Genomic DNA, 15078 nt, shown 5'->3' on the forward strand with positions numbered 1-15078 from the left:
TTTATCACGTGACACATTTTCGCTAGCGGCAAAAGTCAACCTGCCTATAGTGGATAGTGGGTGGATGCAATTAGTAGATTGTCTAATATATACAATTATTATACACTGTTTTCTAGTCCCAGTAGTTACCTTCCGAGATGAATCTCAACATGTACTCGTCCACATGACCAATACCTTCTTCGAAGTCGAGATCAACGATTTCTCCTGATTTCTCCCCGTTAACAGCCATGCCATTAGCCTCAGGTACCGGTGTTGGACCAGGCGTCTGTGCTGGGGTTCCACCGTTGGTAGCAGACTTACTTTCTTCGTTGAAATCCTCGTCATCTACCGCCACTTCGTTCATGGCCGCATTGGCAGCTACTCTGTCGTCTTCGTCTTCAGCCTGGGCAAGAATATTATTCACATTTCCATCTCCTCCCATCTCAAGTGGCTTATCAGAGACTTGGTCGGCGATACCAGTATCATCCACAAGATCTCTCACGGAAAACTTACCGAAGTAGTCTGTGGTAAACTCACCTTCTTGAATCACCACGTTGTCCAATTGTCTTTTCTGGTTGGCTTTCTTCAAAATGTTGGACTCAATGGTGTACTCGGAAACAAAACGGTAGATGTGGACATCTCTGATTTGACCGATTCTATGACAACGATCCTGACACTGCTTGTCCATGGCTGGGTTCCAATCAGAGTCATAGAAGATAACAGTATCTGCACCTGTCAAGTTAATACCCAAACCACCAGATCTGGTGGATAGGATGAATACCGGAATCTTAGGATCTCTGTTGAATCTTTCTGTCAAGAGTTGACGGTCCTCAATCTTAGTTGCACCATCCAATCTCAGGTACCTGTAGCCATGAATGTTCAAGAATTGTTCCAAAATGTCTAATACTTTGGTCATTTGAGTGAAAATCAAGGCTCTGTGTCCCTTAGATACCAAGTCTTGCAACAATACAGCCAACTGCTGCAACTTACCACAATCATATTGCAATAAGGACTTATCGGGGAACGCGATCGAAAGCTTGACTTGGGTCTTGCTGAAAGGATTTTGAATTCTGTTCTGTTTGACTTCCTCCATGACTTTATACTGTGTTTCTATCGGGATTAGAAGATCCTTCATATCCAAGGCAACGACAGCTGGTGTGAGAACAGAATACTTCTCTAAAACATCACTCATTTGATCAACTCTTCTTGGGATTGACATTCGGAAGTCCTCAAAAATATCGGTAGTGGGTCGAGGCTTATCCTTTTGGATAAACCTAATCAAAGAATCTCCATAGATAGGCCGTCTACCACATCTTAAAGAATTTAAATATAATACATGTTCAAGCCTCTCCTTTGCTTCGACTTGGATATTTGATTTGATGTACTGGTAGTATTCCAAATAATTTGCTAAATCTGGATTACCATATTTCTTCTTAGCATTTTGAATATGTTTGTCAAGTTCACCAATTTGACTTTGTAACTCTAATGCTGATTGCAATTTTTCTGTAGATTGACAAACGAACTCATTTAAATCACTTGTGTTGGTGATATCCAAATTCAAGACATTTAAATTGACTTCATTCTTGAAGGTGTCATCAGTTAAGTACTTGCGAATCACATTATTAGTCAATTGGAAAGTATGAGGGGCTGATTTGGGCATCGACAAAGACGTCACAATTGGTCTCACTTCGAATAAATCTGGGTGATTGCAGACTTTTCTAAGTTGCATCAAACAGTTGATAATCGAAAGAAAATTTCCTGAAGCAAGCGTTTCTTTGGTTTTGGCCCTCGACATGAATTCATCATACAAGAATCTTTGTCTTTTTGACAAACGACAATATACGATGTGCTCATACTTTCCTGGCATTTGCTTTTCGACATCCTTTTTTAAACGTCTCAACAAATATGGCCTCAAAACTTGATGTAATCTTGCAACTGTGTTCTTCGTTTCTTCATCCAACCTGCTCGTGGTCTTCTCATTTTCATCTATCACGTCGGAACCACCTTGAATTGAGCTTTGCTCCAAGATTCTATCCACAGGCTTACCGAACCATTGTTGAAAATCATCCAAGTTCGCAAACCCATCAGGCATTGCTTGATCCACCTTAGAAGACGGCATTAAGAAATATAACAAAGACCACAATTCTATGAGATTATTCTGTAATGGGGTACCGGTCAAGAGAAGTCTATTTTCAGTATTGAAATTAAGTAATGCTCTCCACCTTGTGGACCTAAAATTCTTGATGTTGTGAGCTTCATCCAAAATCATGTACTTCCATCTTCTCCTTTTAAATGACTGATGATCGTGAACAACGAGCTGATAGGATGTGATGCACACATGAAATGCATTGGGTATATTCCATCCTTTTCTCTTCTGAGCCCTCTGTTGAGGAGAACCATAGTAAGTCAAAACTTTGAACCCAGGAGCAAACTTTTTAAACTCCATTTCCCAATTAAGCATCACGGATGTAGGAACGATAATTAAGTGAGGACCCCATATATGATGCTCACATGCCAAATACGATAACAACGAGATTGTCTGAATAGTTTTGCCTAGACCCATTTCATCTGCAAGAATCCCATTAGTGTTGTTATTGTAAAGACTTGCTAGCCAGTTCAAACCTTGTTTCTGATATGGCCTCAAAGTTCCTCTAAGAAGAGAAGGGATGGGCACATCCTTCACTTTTGCACCATTGATGATTTCTTCCTTTTCAGTAGACTCTTTCTCCGATGTGGAGTCAGTCTTCACTAATGCCGATTTTCCATCTCCGTTCATGGTAGAATCGTCACCATTGACTGTGATATCATTTTCAGCTTCAGGACCTTCCTTTTCTGGCGTATCGGGTTCGCTCTTGTCCTCATCGGACGTCATATCCTCATCTTCCGATGAAGCGGGTTCACTAAATTCTTCATTATCCGAAATTTGATCCTGGTTTGATGAGAAAAGGGTTGCCAATTCAGAATTCTTTCCATTCTCTTTTACAGATTCTTCGTCGAGGTGTTCCTCTTCACTGACTTCGTCATCATCATCATCATCATCGCTCATACTAATACTTGTATCGGATTCAAGAGCTGAGTTGTCACCATCAGCATTCAATTTCTCTATCAATGCCCTTTGTTCCTCAGTGTAATCTGAGTTTATATCCACAGTGCTTCCATTTGATGCAGATTTTCCGTACAACGCAGATAATCCTTGATTAACATCAATAGAGGATTCAGATTCATCGCCAGAATCGGATGCAGATTCATCATCAGAATCTTCAGGTGTTGCAGTTTTAGAAGATGGATCAACCGAGTCCTCAAGATTGGCATACTTCCTTTTCAATTCTTCGATGGAAAGGTTCATGTCATTATCTTCTTGAGAACGGTTCACACCAGCTTCATCATTATCATCAGATTCATCACTAGAGCTCAATGAATCCTCAGAATCTGAGTTTTCTTCATCCGATTCTTCTTCTGTCTTGTTTCGTTCTTGGATTGGCTTGTTGAGTTGTGCTTCCAACAACTGTGTAGAATGCTCCAACATTTGACTCAAATGCTCTCTTCCCTTTATCTGCTTGAGTTCTTCTTCCTTTTGTTGTTGAATAAAGCTGTAGACTTTAGATGCTTGTGTCCATCTTTTCTTGACTGCCTGAACAGCTATACGACTTATCTTTTTCAAATTGAGCTCTCGCTCTTTTGCCAACCTATCTTTTTCACCCTTCTTTTTCTTGAAGTGTTGCTCTATCATTTGTGCTACTCTTCTGGTACGCAACTGATGCTGTTTTCTCATTTGTTGATGAATTTTGGAAAAAGCCATACCTTGACTAAGGAAATGATCTTGATAGGTCACATTATTTGGTGCTCCTTGTATTTTAGGAAGTACCGTTCCTGTAGATCTAAAGGGATCTATGGTACTTTTTATGTTTGTTTGGGGTAAAACTGCTTTTCTCAATTCTATCTTGTCCCCATGCAATTGTAAAGTGTTGTCAACTTGTGTCTTGCGAAAAAGCTTACGAAGAAGTTCTTCTTGCTGTGCTAAAATTTTCTCATATTCTTCAGGGGTAACGAATTCTGAGCCTTCATCTAGTATTGCTGATTTTAAATTGTTGTTCAAGTAGTTGGATAATCTATTTTGGAGCGAAGGATCAATATCCCATTTCTTGGATGTTCTGATTAATGTTACGGGTTTTGGATCAAACTCCACTATGCTCTTGTTTGTTCCCACTAATGCGCTTTCGGAGGGGGCAGGTTCTGGCTTCCACAAGGGGATATGTGATGGATGTGTAACTTTTGGAGAAGGTAAAGAAATCTTGATTGATTTGAATTTATATTTGGTGGCATTTTCATCTTGTTCATTCATGTCATCCTCTTCATCTTCATCTATTTCCTCTTCTGCATCTTCGCTCTCCTCTTCCTGATCAGATTCTTGCTTTATATGCTCCTTCTTTTTGGCTTTTCCTGCTGAATTGACCACTGGTTTGACTGGTCGCGACTTTTTAACCTCTACCTTTGGCAGTATTGTTGCTGCTTTAATATAACTGATTAATTCTTTCTCTTTGTCGATGCTCAACTGTATCACTTCATCTTTGAATGGATATTTGTCAAGAAGCTCCTTCTCATTTTCCGCAAGTACTTTCTTCTGCAACCGCAAAGGCAAATTGCTGAGATCTTTGTTTTCAATACCCTCATCCCATTTGAGTTGATATTTTGGATCCTTGAGGAATGTTTCATACAATTCAGGAATCTGATTTCCAAGGATGGCGGTAGAAAAGTCTGCCGGATCCCACGATACCAATGACTTGTATTCCTTAAGCTGAAAGAGCTCATTCCTAGCTAGATTGAATTTGGTTATTATGTCCGCTAAGTTGGATTCTTTCGTTTTTATGTCATCATGTTTGATCTTTTTGGACTTATTTGTTGTGGGTATGCTTGACGAATTCTTTCTTTTCTGAGGGATACTGGTATCCTGCTTTCGCAGTGAATTCCTCCTTCGTTCGGTTTTGGTAGCCATTATGGTGTTAGAGTTGATTTCCCTTGAAAAGACGCATGGAAATAGGCGGGTGGGTTCTGGATTTGAGATGTGAGTTTATGGTATCGAAAAAGTGGACAATGTGCAGGAAAAATTACGGGTGGGTTTAATGGGAGGAAGTATTGAAGTGATGGCCATAAGAACCATCGGGCAAGAATAAACTACTGTACTAGTATAGAAAGTAAACATTAAACTGTGGCTATATTATCTTGTACGAGGTTTGTGGTACTTGGAAACACGCTTTCGACATCACACCAGGTAAGAATACAATGTGACATTAGTAGTACTGATGAAGATACGGTGGTCAGTTTAGGCCACAGTTCCAAGCAATTCACTAGAGTTTCAGAATATGTGATATGTATTCAATGCTATAAGAGGGCACTGTAATATGATGTTTATGCCTTGATGAAGTCAGCGTTGGCTGCTTCGTAAGCCTTCTGTTGGGTTTCGATTTCAGAGTCGTTGGATAAGAAGCCCAATTCTTGTTCAGCAGTGGTGTCTGGCTTGACACGGTAGAAGTATTCATCTTCCTTGCTACCAGAACCCAACTCCTTGGCCAAACCTCCGAATGGGTAGGATCTTGGCATGGCTGGCTTTTCAGGGTTCAATTGGAAGTACCAGATAGTGGCACCGAATCCAAACACAAGTGAAAAGAAGATAGCGTTATGCTTCAAGGCAGTCTTGTCAGAAACAAAGTCATAGTAATCTGGGGACCACATGTCGTACAAATCGTCGTCAATGTTCACTGGGTCATTGAGGTTTCTTCTATTCTGTTGATCGTCATACTTGGCATATGGATCTTTGCTTTGGGCCAATACTGGCTTTGGGTTTGGGTAGTCTGCTATTTCTGGACGGTTTGGGTCGGTTAATGTGATGACACGACCGTCATTTTGGTCAGTGATGGTAGTTTTGGTAGTCAAGAATCTGACAGCCGGTCTCCCCACGTATCTACGGGCTAAGCCGAATCTAGACAACATTTGGCTTGATGGTTGATGAAATGTTTGGAGTTCGATGGTTTTTGAGCCAATAAAATTGACCGAGAAAAAAAGCAGATTACGTAAGTTTTTTCGAATATTACATAATCCAGATTGTTCTGGTACCAGTGTTGGAACCATAAGTAGCTGGCGTAGGTCGATAGTAAGCGCATAGGAGCTTTGTTCCCCAGAAGACCTATCTTGTTTGTTTACTATGGGGCCTGGCCAGAAACTGTGTTTTGTGTTGGCCATCACACTTTCAGCTACTGGGAAAGCTACAGCTTGATAAATATAAACGTAGAATTACTATGAACCGATACCACTGCTATGTCTAGATACCGTCTATGCAAGGTTATTTCGAAGTCTGAGGTTCACCAAACTTAAGCTCCTTCAAGGGTGACTTTTCATTATCAGCAAACTCTTGTAAACCCTGGTAACCTTCAGTGTTAGCACCAATATACTTGGCGAAGTATCCGATACTCAAATACACTGGGATGAAGGCAAGCAACACACTGGCGTTTCTGTAGTTCCAGTATTCGTGCACAGGTGGAGGGTTTATGTTGAAGTTGTGTTTGTTGGTGAAGGAACCAGCGTTGGTGTGTTCCAATCTTTTGAATACCAATCTGGTACTTCTTAATGATCTGGAAAGCATTTGGAATAGGCTCGTGGTCTGTATGGGTTTCTCCAGGTGGAAGTCCTACTGTTTGGGCCGAGTTGACTAAGGCTTTGATTTCATTTGTTGGTGGAAAATGGTGAAGGGACGACAATGCCATTTATTATATGCAGGACACCATTTCCAGGTGACAGTTGTGACAGATGCTAGGGAAGACACGAAAGAGTCACATATGCATAGCAATAGGTAAACGAACCAGAATAGAGAGCGGGAATGCCTGAAGTGAGGGCCAAAGTGAAATATGCCTATTTCGCAGATTTAAGGCTGAAAATGTATCAATGGCCGTGCGATGGAGCAATGAAACGGCCTGCTAAACAGACTACTTGAAGCACAAGAGTCACCGATTGATACAGTAAAGGTTTTCAAGACCCAGCGAATGAGTAGCAACTGCTAGCAGTCAATTGACTGAACTCCCTTATATGAAGTGATACATATTCTGCGCATGGAAGAATTGCACCAGATACCTGGTCCAAAGTTGAAAGACCAGATAAAGAGCAAACAAACGTAGGATTAAAACTGCGTACACGGACGTTATTCTTGGAGCCCTATTTGGTCTGTTTCTGTTGGGAACAGTGAAAGTATTCTTTGACCTTTTGCAACTGATTGTCCTGCATACACCCTGGCGATGGCTACGAGTTTTGGTAAACCGACAGTTGCAAGACCACAGCATGTCTTACTACAATTCTGGTAACAACTACCGCAAAAGAGGAGGCGGAGCTCCATCTTCCGGATCAAGGGATGCCTCGAGGTACGGCTCGCAGGGCCGTTATGGTAGTTACGCCCCATCTGGAAGTCGATACGGTGGTGGTAGAACCACTGGTGGTGTGAACAAAGGCGGCCCCTACCAATCAAATCATGGAGGCAAACAGTTCTCTGGCCCCAGAAGTAATTACTCCAACTTTCCGCCTCGTACTAGTGGTTATTCATCTAACAATTCTGGAAGGCCCAGCGACGAGAACCAGGTATGGATGGGTGACCTAGATCCATCGTGGACAGAAGAGTCTATTTCAAGCATATGGGTCTCATTTGGCGAGAAACCCGTGGGAGTGAAGATTATGAGAGATAAATCAGCGTCTGCAAAGCCTGCCTATTGTTTTGTTACCTTCGAGAATCCAGATATTGTTGCCCGAGCCATGCAAAAGAATGGTATGGCAATTCCCGGATCCCCCCGTGTCTTGAAGCTCAATTTTGCCAGTGCAGGTGGAAATAACCGATTTTCGGGTCCTGCCACAGGCCAAAGTGGTTTTGCAAAAGGGGACAGCATCAAGAATGAAAACTCGATCTTTGTGGGGGATCTTGGAGCTGAAGTCACTGAATCAGTGTTGTCGCAAAAGTTCAGCGAAAAGTATCCAAGTCAGATTAGGCAAGTGAAGATCATGGTGGATCCATCTTCAAAAGTATCTAAGGGATTTGGATTTGTGCGGTTTTATTCTTCTGAGGCTCAGAAAAGGGCATTAACCGAGATGAATGGTGTTACAATTGGGAGCAGGCCAATAAGAGTTGGTTTAGCAGCAGGTTCTGCCGCTCAATTACCAATAGCTACAGCAATGAAAGCGGATTCACCTGACGTATCAAAAATTCAGATTGTTCAAGCACAACCTAGTCTAACCCAATTTACCGATCCGAATAACACCACTGTGGTGATAAGAGGATTATCAAGCAAATTTACTGAACAAGAGCTCGAAGCACACTTCCAATCCTTTGGCGATATCGTTTATACAAAGTTATCCAATGACTACAATTCTGCTTATGTTAAATTCCACTTAAGACATGCTGCAGAAAATGCAATTTTATTTTTGCATGGTGCTATAATCAATGGGTCTAATCTTAAGGTAACGTGGGGAAATGATAACGAAGCACAGAACGGCTCCAAGGCATACCAAATATCAAAAGAAATTCCCATTTTCTACGGGCACCTACAGGCTCATAATGTTAATTATGCAAATTCAGATTTGAAAGCTCAAGCGACTGTTGCATACGAAGGAAGCGAAAGATTGCCTGTATCCAAGGCAAATGAACTTTACCTAAAATCAAAATTGCATAAGCAGCAATTGCTTGAGGGTGCGATGTTTTGAGTGATTCAGCAGCTCAAAAGTTCCAGCTTTGATTAATTGCCGATAATTCTCTCTCAATACGCATAATCACACAGCGATGTGTGATTCTTCGAAGACTCCTGGACAGGACTCGTTCAATTCTTTAGCATCATGGTACTTGCACCCGCAGAAGTAGCAGTAAAAGTGGGCTTCTCTAAGATATAATAACAATAGAGTTAATTTGTCCTCAGTATCAAAATTTTGTAACTCCTTGTTTTCTTTAATGGATAATATGTCTTTGAAGTTATCGTCGTACCTTCTTTTCTTCGATAGCAACAATGCCTGTTTGTTTTCTAACTGAATTGGAATATCCCTCCATAAGTACGTCACTTCATCTGTTCTATTATCCTCATGCCACTTATCTGATTCCCCACTCAACTCAAAGCAAAGCTTCATGAGATTGTGCACTGTTCTCAACAATTTTCCCTCCTTGGATTTGGAAGCATTCCTTGATATAAATTCTTTTGTTGTTGCTGAACTGATTTCTGTACTTGAACCTATACCTTTTCTATCATTTTTTACAATAACTTCAAGTGGAACTTGGTTCATGGGTTTATCCTTCGGTACCCCCAATGAATCCCCAATTCTGAATCCCATTTTCTCCATCATTGCCAACCCGATTGACGGTACTTTTCTCTCATAGAGAGGAATATTGAGACTGTGTTCTTGGTCCACCGTTTCCTCTTTATGGGATGACTCTTCCAGAACTTCTGGAACTGTGAATTTCATGTACTCCTGAGGCTCTTCATCTGGGTATTCTGGTAGTTCTTTTGTTCTCTGAATACCTTTCAATGGTTCAAACCCTCCTAGTCCAACTCCGAGCAGCGGTGCTTCTGGGTGATCCTGCCCACTTTGGCCACATTTCTCTAAGAACTCTGGGGGAACTTTTTTAGGCTTCTTTACAATCCGCTTAACCTCTTCTTCCTCGCTGCTCCCAGCACTACCGTCCTCATCTTCAAATACGTTGATTCTCTTGACCATAGTATAGTACACCCAAGTTTCGCACGACCCAATACCAATCAAACATCTAATACACTCGGAGCCAGAACCAAATTCTTGCCCGAGCACTTTGTTCTTCGATCCCTTTCCCGGCATCACGTCCATCTACAAGTGAAGCTTCTCATCCATGTTGCATCGAAAAGAAACTCCGTTCAAATCGGTGCCCGTATCTAGGGTTTCCTCATCACAACGATTGAACCAGTTGGGCTCAAATCCTCATCCATCCATACCGACAACTCCTGTGCATGTTTCATCATCTTTGAATCCCATACGGAACTTGCCAGTCAACCCCGGTAACTACAGGAGCAAGATCACCAATCGAGATGAATTGAAAAGATTTGAAGAGTTACCAATCGTGCATCAAGTGACCGAGTTCGAAAGACTCCTCGGCGAGTTATCCTCTAGCATCTCCTCGTTCAAGGATGACGGCTTGGTCAAGAATGTGGAGAGCATGATACATGTCAATGAAGATTTAAAGGCTAAAATTGCTGACCTTCAGAGCCACCGTGAATTGGGAAAGCAAATAGAGAAGTTGAATCAAGAAAACATTAGTCTTGAAGCAAAGTCTAAGCACATTTTGAAGGAGTTGATATCGTACAGAAGTAGCCTTAAGGAATTGCCAAGGCGACCAGCTTCCAAGAAGGTGGTTGCGAATGATGTGGATGTATCTGAGGTCTTGAAGTATGCAATGAAGTTGGCAAAATTCACAAAGGCACCTGTCGCAAATGCCCAGTTCACAGTACACCCCAATAACTATGTGTGGCCAGCTGAAGATGCCTTGAGAAGGGGGATGTTGGCAGCTAGCTCGTTGCAAGAAGATGCAATAATCAAAAATGAATTGGGTGAAGAAGATGTGGAGATGGCGAAGGAAGTAGTTGCCAAGGAGGAGGCTAAGGAGGAAGACAAGGCACAAGAGAGAGAGGAAGAAAAGCCAGGTCGCAGATCTTCATTTGGGGATTATGGCGCCCAAGAAGCAGAGCAGCCAAAGCAAGAAGAGTCCGGTGGCCTCGATTTGGACTTGTTCGACCCAGATGACGAATTCTCGGACTGAGCAAGTCAATAACTACATACTTAGCAGGAATGGTTGGATTAAGATCATTATGATCAATTTCCAAAGTATATTTTAAGTATCCACCAGTTATATGTTTATAGGATGAGCTAATTACAGGTAATTTTGACGTGAATTGATATTCGTGGCTTGAGCATCTCCTACCATGAATTCCAGTGGTTCGATGCTCGTTTAACTGCTTATTTCTTACCAAAGATTTCTCTTGGGTGCTTGAAGGTTCCGGTAGCAAATTCACCACCCAAGATACAGTCCAACTCCAATTGTTTAGAGTACAATTGGCCGGATGCTAAGTGGTCCTTGACCAATTCGGCCAAGCCTTCGATGAAATGTTCGTTACCGTTCAAGGATTCAGCACGCTTAATCTTATGAGGGTTTTCACATTCTTCCATGAGCTCAATATCAATCTCGTGCAAGGTTTCGATATGGTCCGAGGTGAAGGCGACAGGAACCAAGACCAAACCTTTGATGTCCTCTCTCTTTTCCAACTTTTTGACGATCTTAGCGGTCTGACCACCCAACCAAGGCTTGGGGCCCACTTGGGATTGCCAGACCAATCTGTAAGGGTTCTTGAACTTGAGGGTCTCCATGATGGCGTACACACTGGCAGCGACCTCGGCAGGATATGAGTCACCTCTGTTGACGATGTCCATAGGCAAGGAGTGGGCTGAGAAGAGAATCACCACCTCGTCTCTGATCAGGGCATCGAACTCGTTCAATTTGTCCTCGATGTTTTTGGCGAATGCCTCCACGAAGTGCTTTTGCTTTGGCCAACGGTCGATGATCGACCAGTTGATCTTTCTTTCAGGGTCAACTTTCAAGGTCTGTCTGTACAATTCGTTGGCAGAGGACCCAGACGTAGAGTACGAGAACTGAGGGTATTGCGAGAATGCGACGGCACGCTCGATGCCGTCATCCAACATCTTCTGCAATGTCTCCTCTGTCAAGGGGTCGGCGTATCTGAACGCCACGTACGGCTTGTGGGGAGCGGTGGCGGGCGAGGTCTTGTCCAAGATCTCACACACCTTGGTGCACTGGTACTCTGACCAGTACCTGATGGGAGATCCACCACCGATCTCCTCGTAGTGCTTTTCGATCTCAGGAGTTCTTCTTGCGGCAATGAACCGGGCAAGAGGCTTCTGGAGGATGCCTCCAAGCGGAATGAGGTCTCCGTCTGAGAACAACCGGAGCAAGAAGTTGTAGGTGTCTTTGACCTTGGAGGGTCCTCCCATGTTCATGAACACCACCCCTGTTGGCTTGGAGGCGGTGCTGTTGAACCTGAGAAACGTTCTGGTGACAGACTGTTTAAACATAGTGATGTGGCGACAACTAATTCTCTTGGGGTGGTTATATATGTTGGCTGCGCGGCCAGTGACGTCGGATTGCTGCCACTAGCGAGCATGCAATGCGAATCGGCATTGCCAGGTGGTGGCTGGGGCACGAGAGCCGCCAGTTAGTTTGAGTAGAGGTCTGTGTGACAAGCAGGCAGTTGCTGGTAGTAAGAACACTCACCAGCGTGATTGGAAACGTTCAAACCATCCATTGTCGTAGCAGGTATTATCGAAGAAGTCAGGAGGATCTCACTAAAATGGCCCCAGATTACGCATGTGCTTTGTCAGCTTCTGAGACATTCCAGATCGGCACCAGCCACATGGTGGGGCCGAGTGGGTCAGGGATCTGCAGGTGATAGTGCCACCGTCGTCATGCTACAGAGTAGCTTATGAGACGGGAAAGTCTCAGACCTGTAGCTTTATGAGGATAACCTAACTTGGCTGACTGAATTGCTGGTTAAGTGAGAATAGCTAACTTGGCTTAATTAGCTAACTTCGTGTAAAACTTGGTTTCTGTTCACACTTTATTAGAATCTAGCCACCGTACTGTTTTCTAACTGTTTGATGGGCTCTGTCCCAGTCCTGAAGGAATGTGCCTTCTCCAGAATCACTCTCGTTATGGATATTCCATGAAGCGAAGACAATATTCCTGTTCCTATTTATCTACGAGTGAGAGGCTGTGCCAAATATTTACGTGCTAACCAAAGAAGCCTCAGATCTTTCTTCTGGCATTATTTCTAAATGTCAGTAGAGAACATTGTAGTGTATTTGAAAACGCTTTTGTATTGGTTTGTGTTTTCTTAATTTAGGTGCTAAAGCTGCTTCATCCGTATTTTCACGGGCATGAGTTCCTATGTTTAGCCAGACTTAACCAGTCACTAGCGTGCTTCTTAAACGGCGATATCATAGATGTACGGCCTGATTTTGGCCTGTATGAACAAAATTGCTCAGTATGTGTTTCACCCTACGTTTCGTGCTACAGTTCCCACCAGAAAGCTGGCAGGGCATAAAGCTAGTTGTGATAAGTACTTTCAAAGCCTATAATACTTCGACGCGTGGACCTTAGTTGGTGGGCTTCTTGAGACCCTTTTTGACAAGTGTCTCATTCTTCTTGGTGACAAAGATATCGTTGATCTCGTTGGTAAAGTTGTTGTAGGCATCCTTCAAGCCCTCAAAATCGTCCTGTGCAATGGACGTCCGGCGACCCCTGAACGACCTCCAGGCCTCTCCCAACTCCTTAATTTCTTGGTCAATGTCTTCACGGTTGACGGTCTCCAACACCTCGATTGACGGCACTCCCAACACCGAGTCGTCGTTGATCTCCTTGTCAAGCATGGTTTCCACTGCAGATTTGACAATTCCCGACTCCTGTGAATTCAACTTGTTCTTGGGTGAAGGCCTGACAGTCTTCTCCGCAGGTTGATCTTGGAAAGATCTGAGCCATTTGACCACGTCCTTGGCGAATGGACCTCTGAACACAAAAAAGGTCACAATAATTCCAATGTGAAGGTAAAAGTAACAAGTGGACCACACATACAACGATTGCTTAAGGTCCAACACAACAAATGGCTGCACAATGTACCCAAAAGATAACTGGGTCACGAAGTAGCACACAATATCGTAATACTTCTTACTAGGCTTGGCAGTCTTACCGTCCTTCTCCAAGAAAATAGGGCGAAAGTTCCGTCTGTAAATTTTACCAACAGTTTGGAAGAAGGCCCCCAACACGAAGGATAAGTAGTATCCCGGTCTGGTTCCATGCCAGAAAGCACTGGTTGCGAACGTGAACAAGGTACTCTTGACTCCAGGTCCCTTATCTTTACGGGCAATTCTCAAGTAAACATAATTCTTTAACCACTTGTTGGTATTCATATTCCAAGACTCCAAACAAACCTTGCAGTTCTGGCCAGTTTCGAACGCATAAGGATCAATGTTCTGGACACGGTTCCACCTGAACTTTCCTGTTTCAGGATCAACCCCATTGTAGCCAATTCCACTCAAAATACAGGAACCCTCAGCAATTGACCAAATAGTGTAATACTTCAATCTATGGCTGAATCCTAAAATCCACAAGTAGAATATTCTGTAGAAGAAGTTGTGTTCTGCAACCAATTTTCCACTAAGAACATAGTCAAGCGACACGTATTTGGACGAATTGGCAAAGAGAAAGGCCCAAAAGAAGCCCTGCAAGGTCTTTCTCAAAGATTCCTTACCACTGCGAGGAATTCTTCTCTTGGTCTTTCCAGGACGCTTATCTTCGGGTACGTCATCAAACAAGGTAGAGTGGATGAACTTGTCATAGTCAGCGTAGTCAAACGCAGGGCCAGTTAGCAAAGAAGCATAGAAGAACACATATCCAATGTAGGGCAATATGTTGGGGTGCTTCTTCAACATTCTTTCTCTGGCGTAGGGCGTAAGCAGCGCCACAGGCTGCTTACCATCGTGGATGTTCCACCCGAATGCCGAGAGTTTCATCACCAAAACCATCTGGGCCCCGGTGATGTCGATCTTTGTGGGGTCGTAGGAGTTGAAGAATTGCTCCGAGACGTGGTTGTATGCCAAGTGGCCCATCAAGAAGAGAAAGTTAACCCATGGCATGGAGGACGTTCTCAAGTATCTGGTGATGAAGTAGCACCCCAATGACAGAATGAGAAGCGTCATCAACCCCGAATAGAGGTTGAGGATGCCGAACACGTAGAAAGCCGACACCGCAATGTTGTACACGTTCTTGAGGGTATAGTTGCGGTCAGGCAACCGCTTGAACAAGAAACTGAACGGGAACGATAAGAGCGCACAGATCAAGATCTTCAAGTTGGCTTCATCGATGTCCAAAATGCCCAGGAGCTGTGCAATGCCATCCTGGATGAATGTAATCATGGTGACTGTGGGTTAGAGAAGAAGATCATGAAATTGAGAATTACTTATCGCGATGCGGCATGCGTGGGAGGGACT

At 43.2% G+C, this 15078-nt stretch overlaps 8 protein-coding genes across 8 annotated transcripts; 2 read left to right on the forward strand and 6 right to left on the reverse strand.

Annotated features, from left to right (window-relative positions):
- Positions 1-40: 40 nt before the first annotated feature.
- On the reverse strand, positions 41-5008 carry SWR1 (chromatin-remodeling protein). Its single transcript, XM_020207557.1, has one exon. It carries the CDS (start codon positions 4970-4972, stop codon positions 113-115), a length of 4860 nt encoding a protein of 1619 aa, XP_020065270.1. The 5' UTR covers positions 4973-5008; the 3' UTR covers positions 41-112.
- Positions 5009-5106: 98 nt separating this feature from the next.
- On the reverse strand, positions 5107-5967 carry CANTADRAFT_64727 (uncharacterized protein; the record flags this gene model as incomplete). Its single annotated transcript, XM_020210898.1, has 1 exon — positions 5107-5967. One exon carries the CDS (start codon positions 5965-5967, stop codon positions 5386-5388), a length of 582 nt encoding a protein of 193 aa, XP_020065271.1. The 3' UTR covers positions 5107-5385.
- A 195-nt stretch (positions 5968-6162) lies between these two features.
- CANTADRAFT_25856 (uncharacterized protein) lies at positions 6163-6922 on the reverse strand. Its single transcript, XM_020207558.1, has one exon. It carries the CDS (start codon positions 6614-6616, stop codon positions 6317-6319), a length of 300 nt encoding a protein of 99 aa, XP_020065272.1. The 5' UTR covers positions 6617-6922; the 3' UTR covers positions 6163-6316.
- A 674-nt stretch (positions 6923-7596) lies between these two features.
- On the forward strand, positions 7597-8712 carry CANTADRAFT_35124 (uncharacterized protein; the record flags this gene model as incomplete). Its single annotated transcript, XM_020208619.2, has 1 exon — positions 7597-8712. A coding segment is annotated over one exon (1116 nt), but the record flags the coding sequence as incomplete, so codon positions are not given.
- Positions 8713-8778: 66 nt separating this feature from the next.
- Positions 8779-9711, reverse strand: CANTADRAFT_5820 (uncharacterized protein; the record flags this gene model as incomplete). Its single annotated transcript, XM_020210769.1, has 1 exon — positions 8779-9711. The coding sequence occupies one exon, from the start codon at positions 9709-9711 to the stop codon at positions 8779-8781; it is 933 nt and encodes a 310-aa protein (XP_020065274.1).
- Positions 9712-9856: 145 nt separating this feature from the next.
- On the forward strand, positions 9857-10917 carry MED4 (Med4p; the record flags this gene model as incomplete). Its single annotated transcript, XM_020208554.1, has 1 exon — positions 9857-10917. The coding sequence occupies one exon, from the start codon at positions 9857-9859 to the stop codon at positions 10778-10780; it is 924 nt and encodes a 307-aa protein (XP_020065275.1). The 3' UTR covers positions 10781-10917.
- Positions 10918-10977: 60 nt separating this feature from the next.
- On the reverse strand, positions 10978-12108 carry HEM15 (ferrochelatase; the record flags this gene model as incomplete). The annotated part of the gene is made up of 1 exon (XM_020211599.1): positions 10978-12108. One exon carries the CDS (start codon positions 12106-12108, stop codon positions 10978-10980), a length of 1131 nt encoding a protein of 376 aa, XP_020065276.1.
- Positions 12109-13188: 1080 nt separating this feature from the next.
- On the reverse strand, positions 13189-15003 carry LPT1 (lysophospholipid acyltransferase; the record flags this gene model as incomplete). Its single annotated transcript, XM_020211600.1, has 1 exon — positions 13189-15003. One exon carries the CDS (start codon positions 15001-15003, stop codon positions 13189-13191), a length of 1815 nt encoding a protein of 604 aa, XP_020065277.1.
- Positions 15004-15078: the final 75 nt, after the last annotated feature.

This window comes from Suhomyces tanzawaensis (genome assembly GCF_001661415.1).
Source record: "Suhomyces tanzawaensis NRRL Y-17324 unplaced genomic scaffold CANTAscaffold_3, whole genome shotgun sequence".
Taxonomy (NCBI): Eukaryota; Fungi; Ascomycota; class Pichiomycetes; order Serinales; family Debaryomycetaceae; genus Suhomyces; species Suhomyces tanzawaensis.

Bases quoted from the DNA above. Each gene is read 5' to 3' on its own strand.
- SWR1 (XM_020207557.1), bottom strand. From the start codon at position 4,972: ATGGCTACCAAAACCGAACGAAGGAGGAATTCACTGCGAAAGCAGGAT.
- CANTADRAFT_25856 (XM_020207558.1), bottom strand. From the start codon at position 6,616: ATGCTTTCCAGATCATTAAGAAGTACCAGATTGGTATTCAAAAGATTG.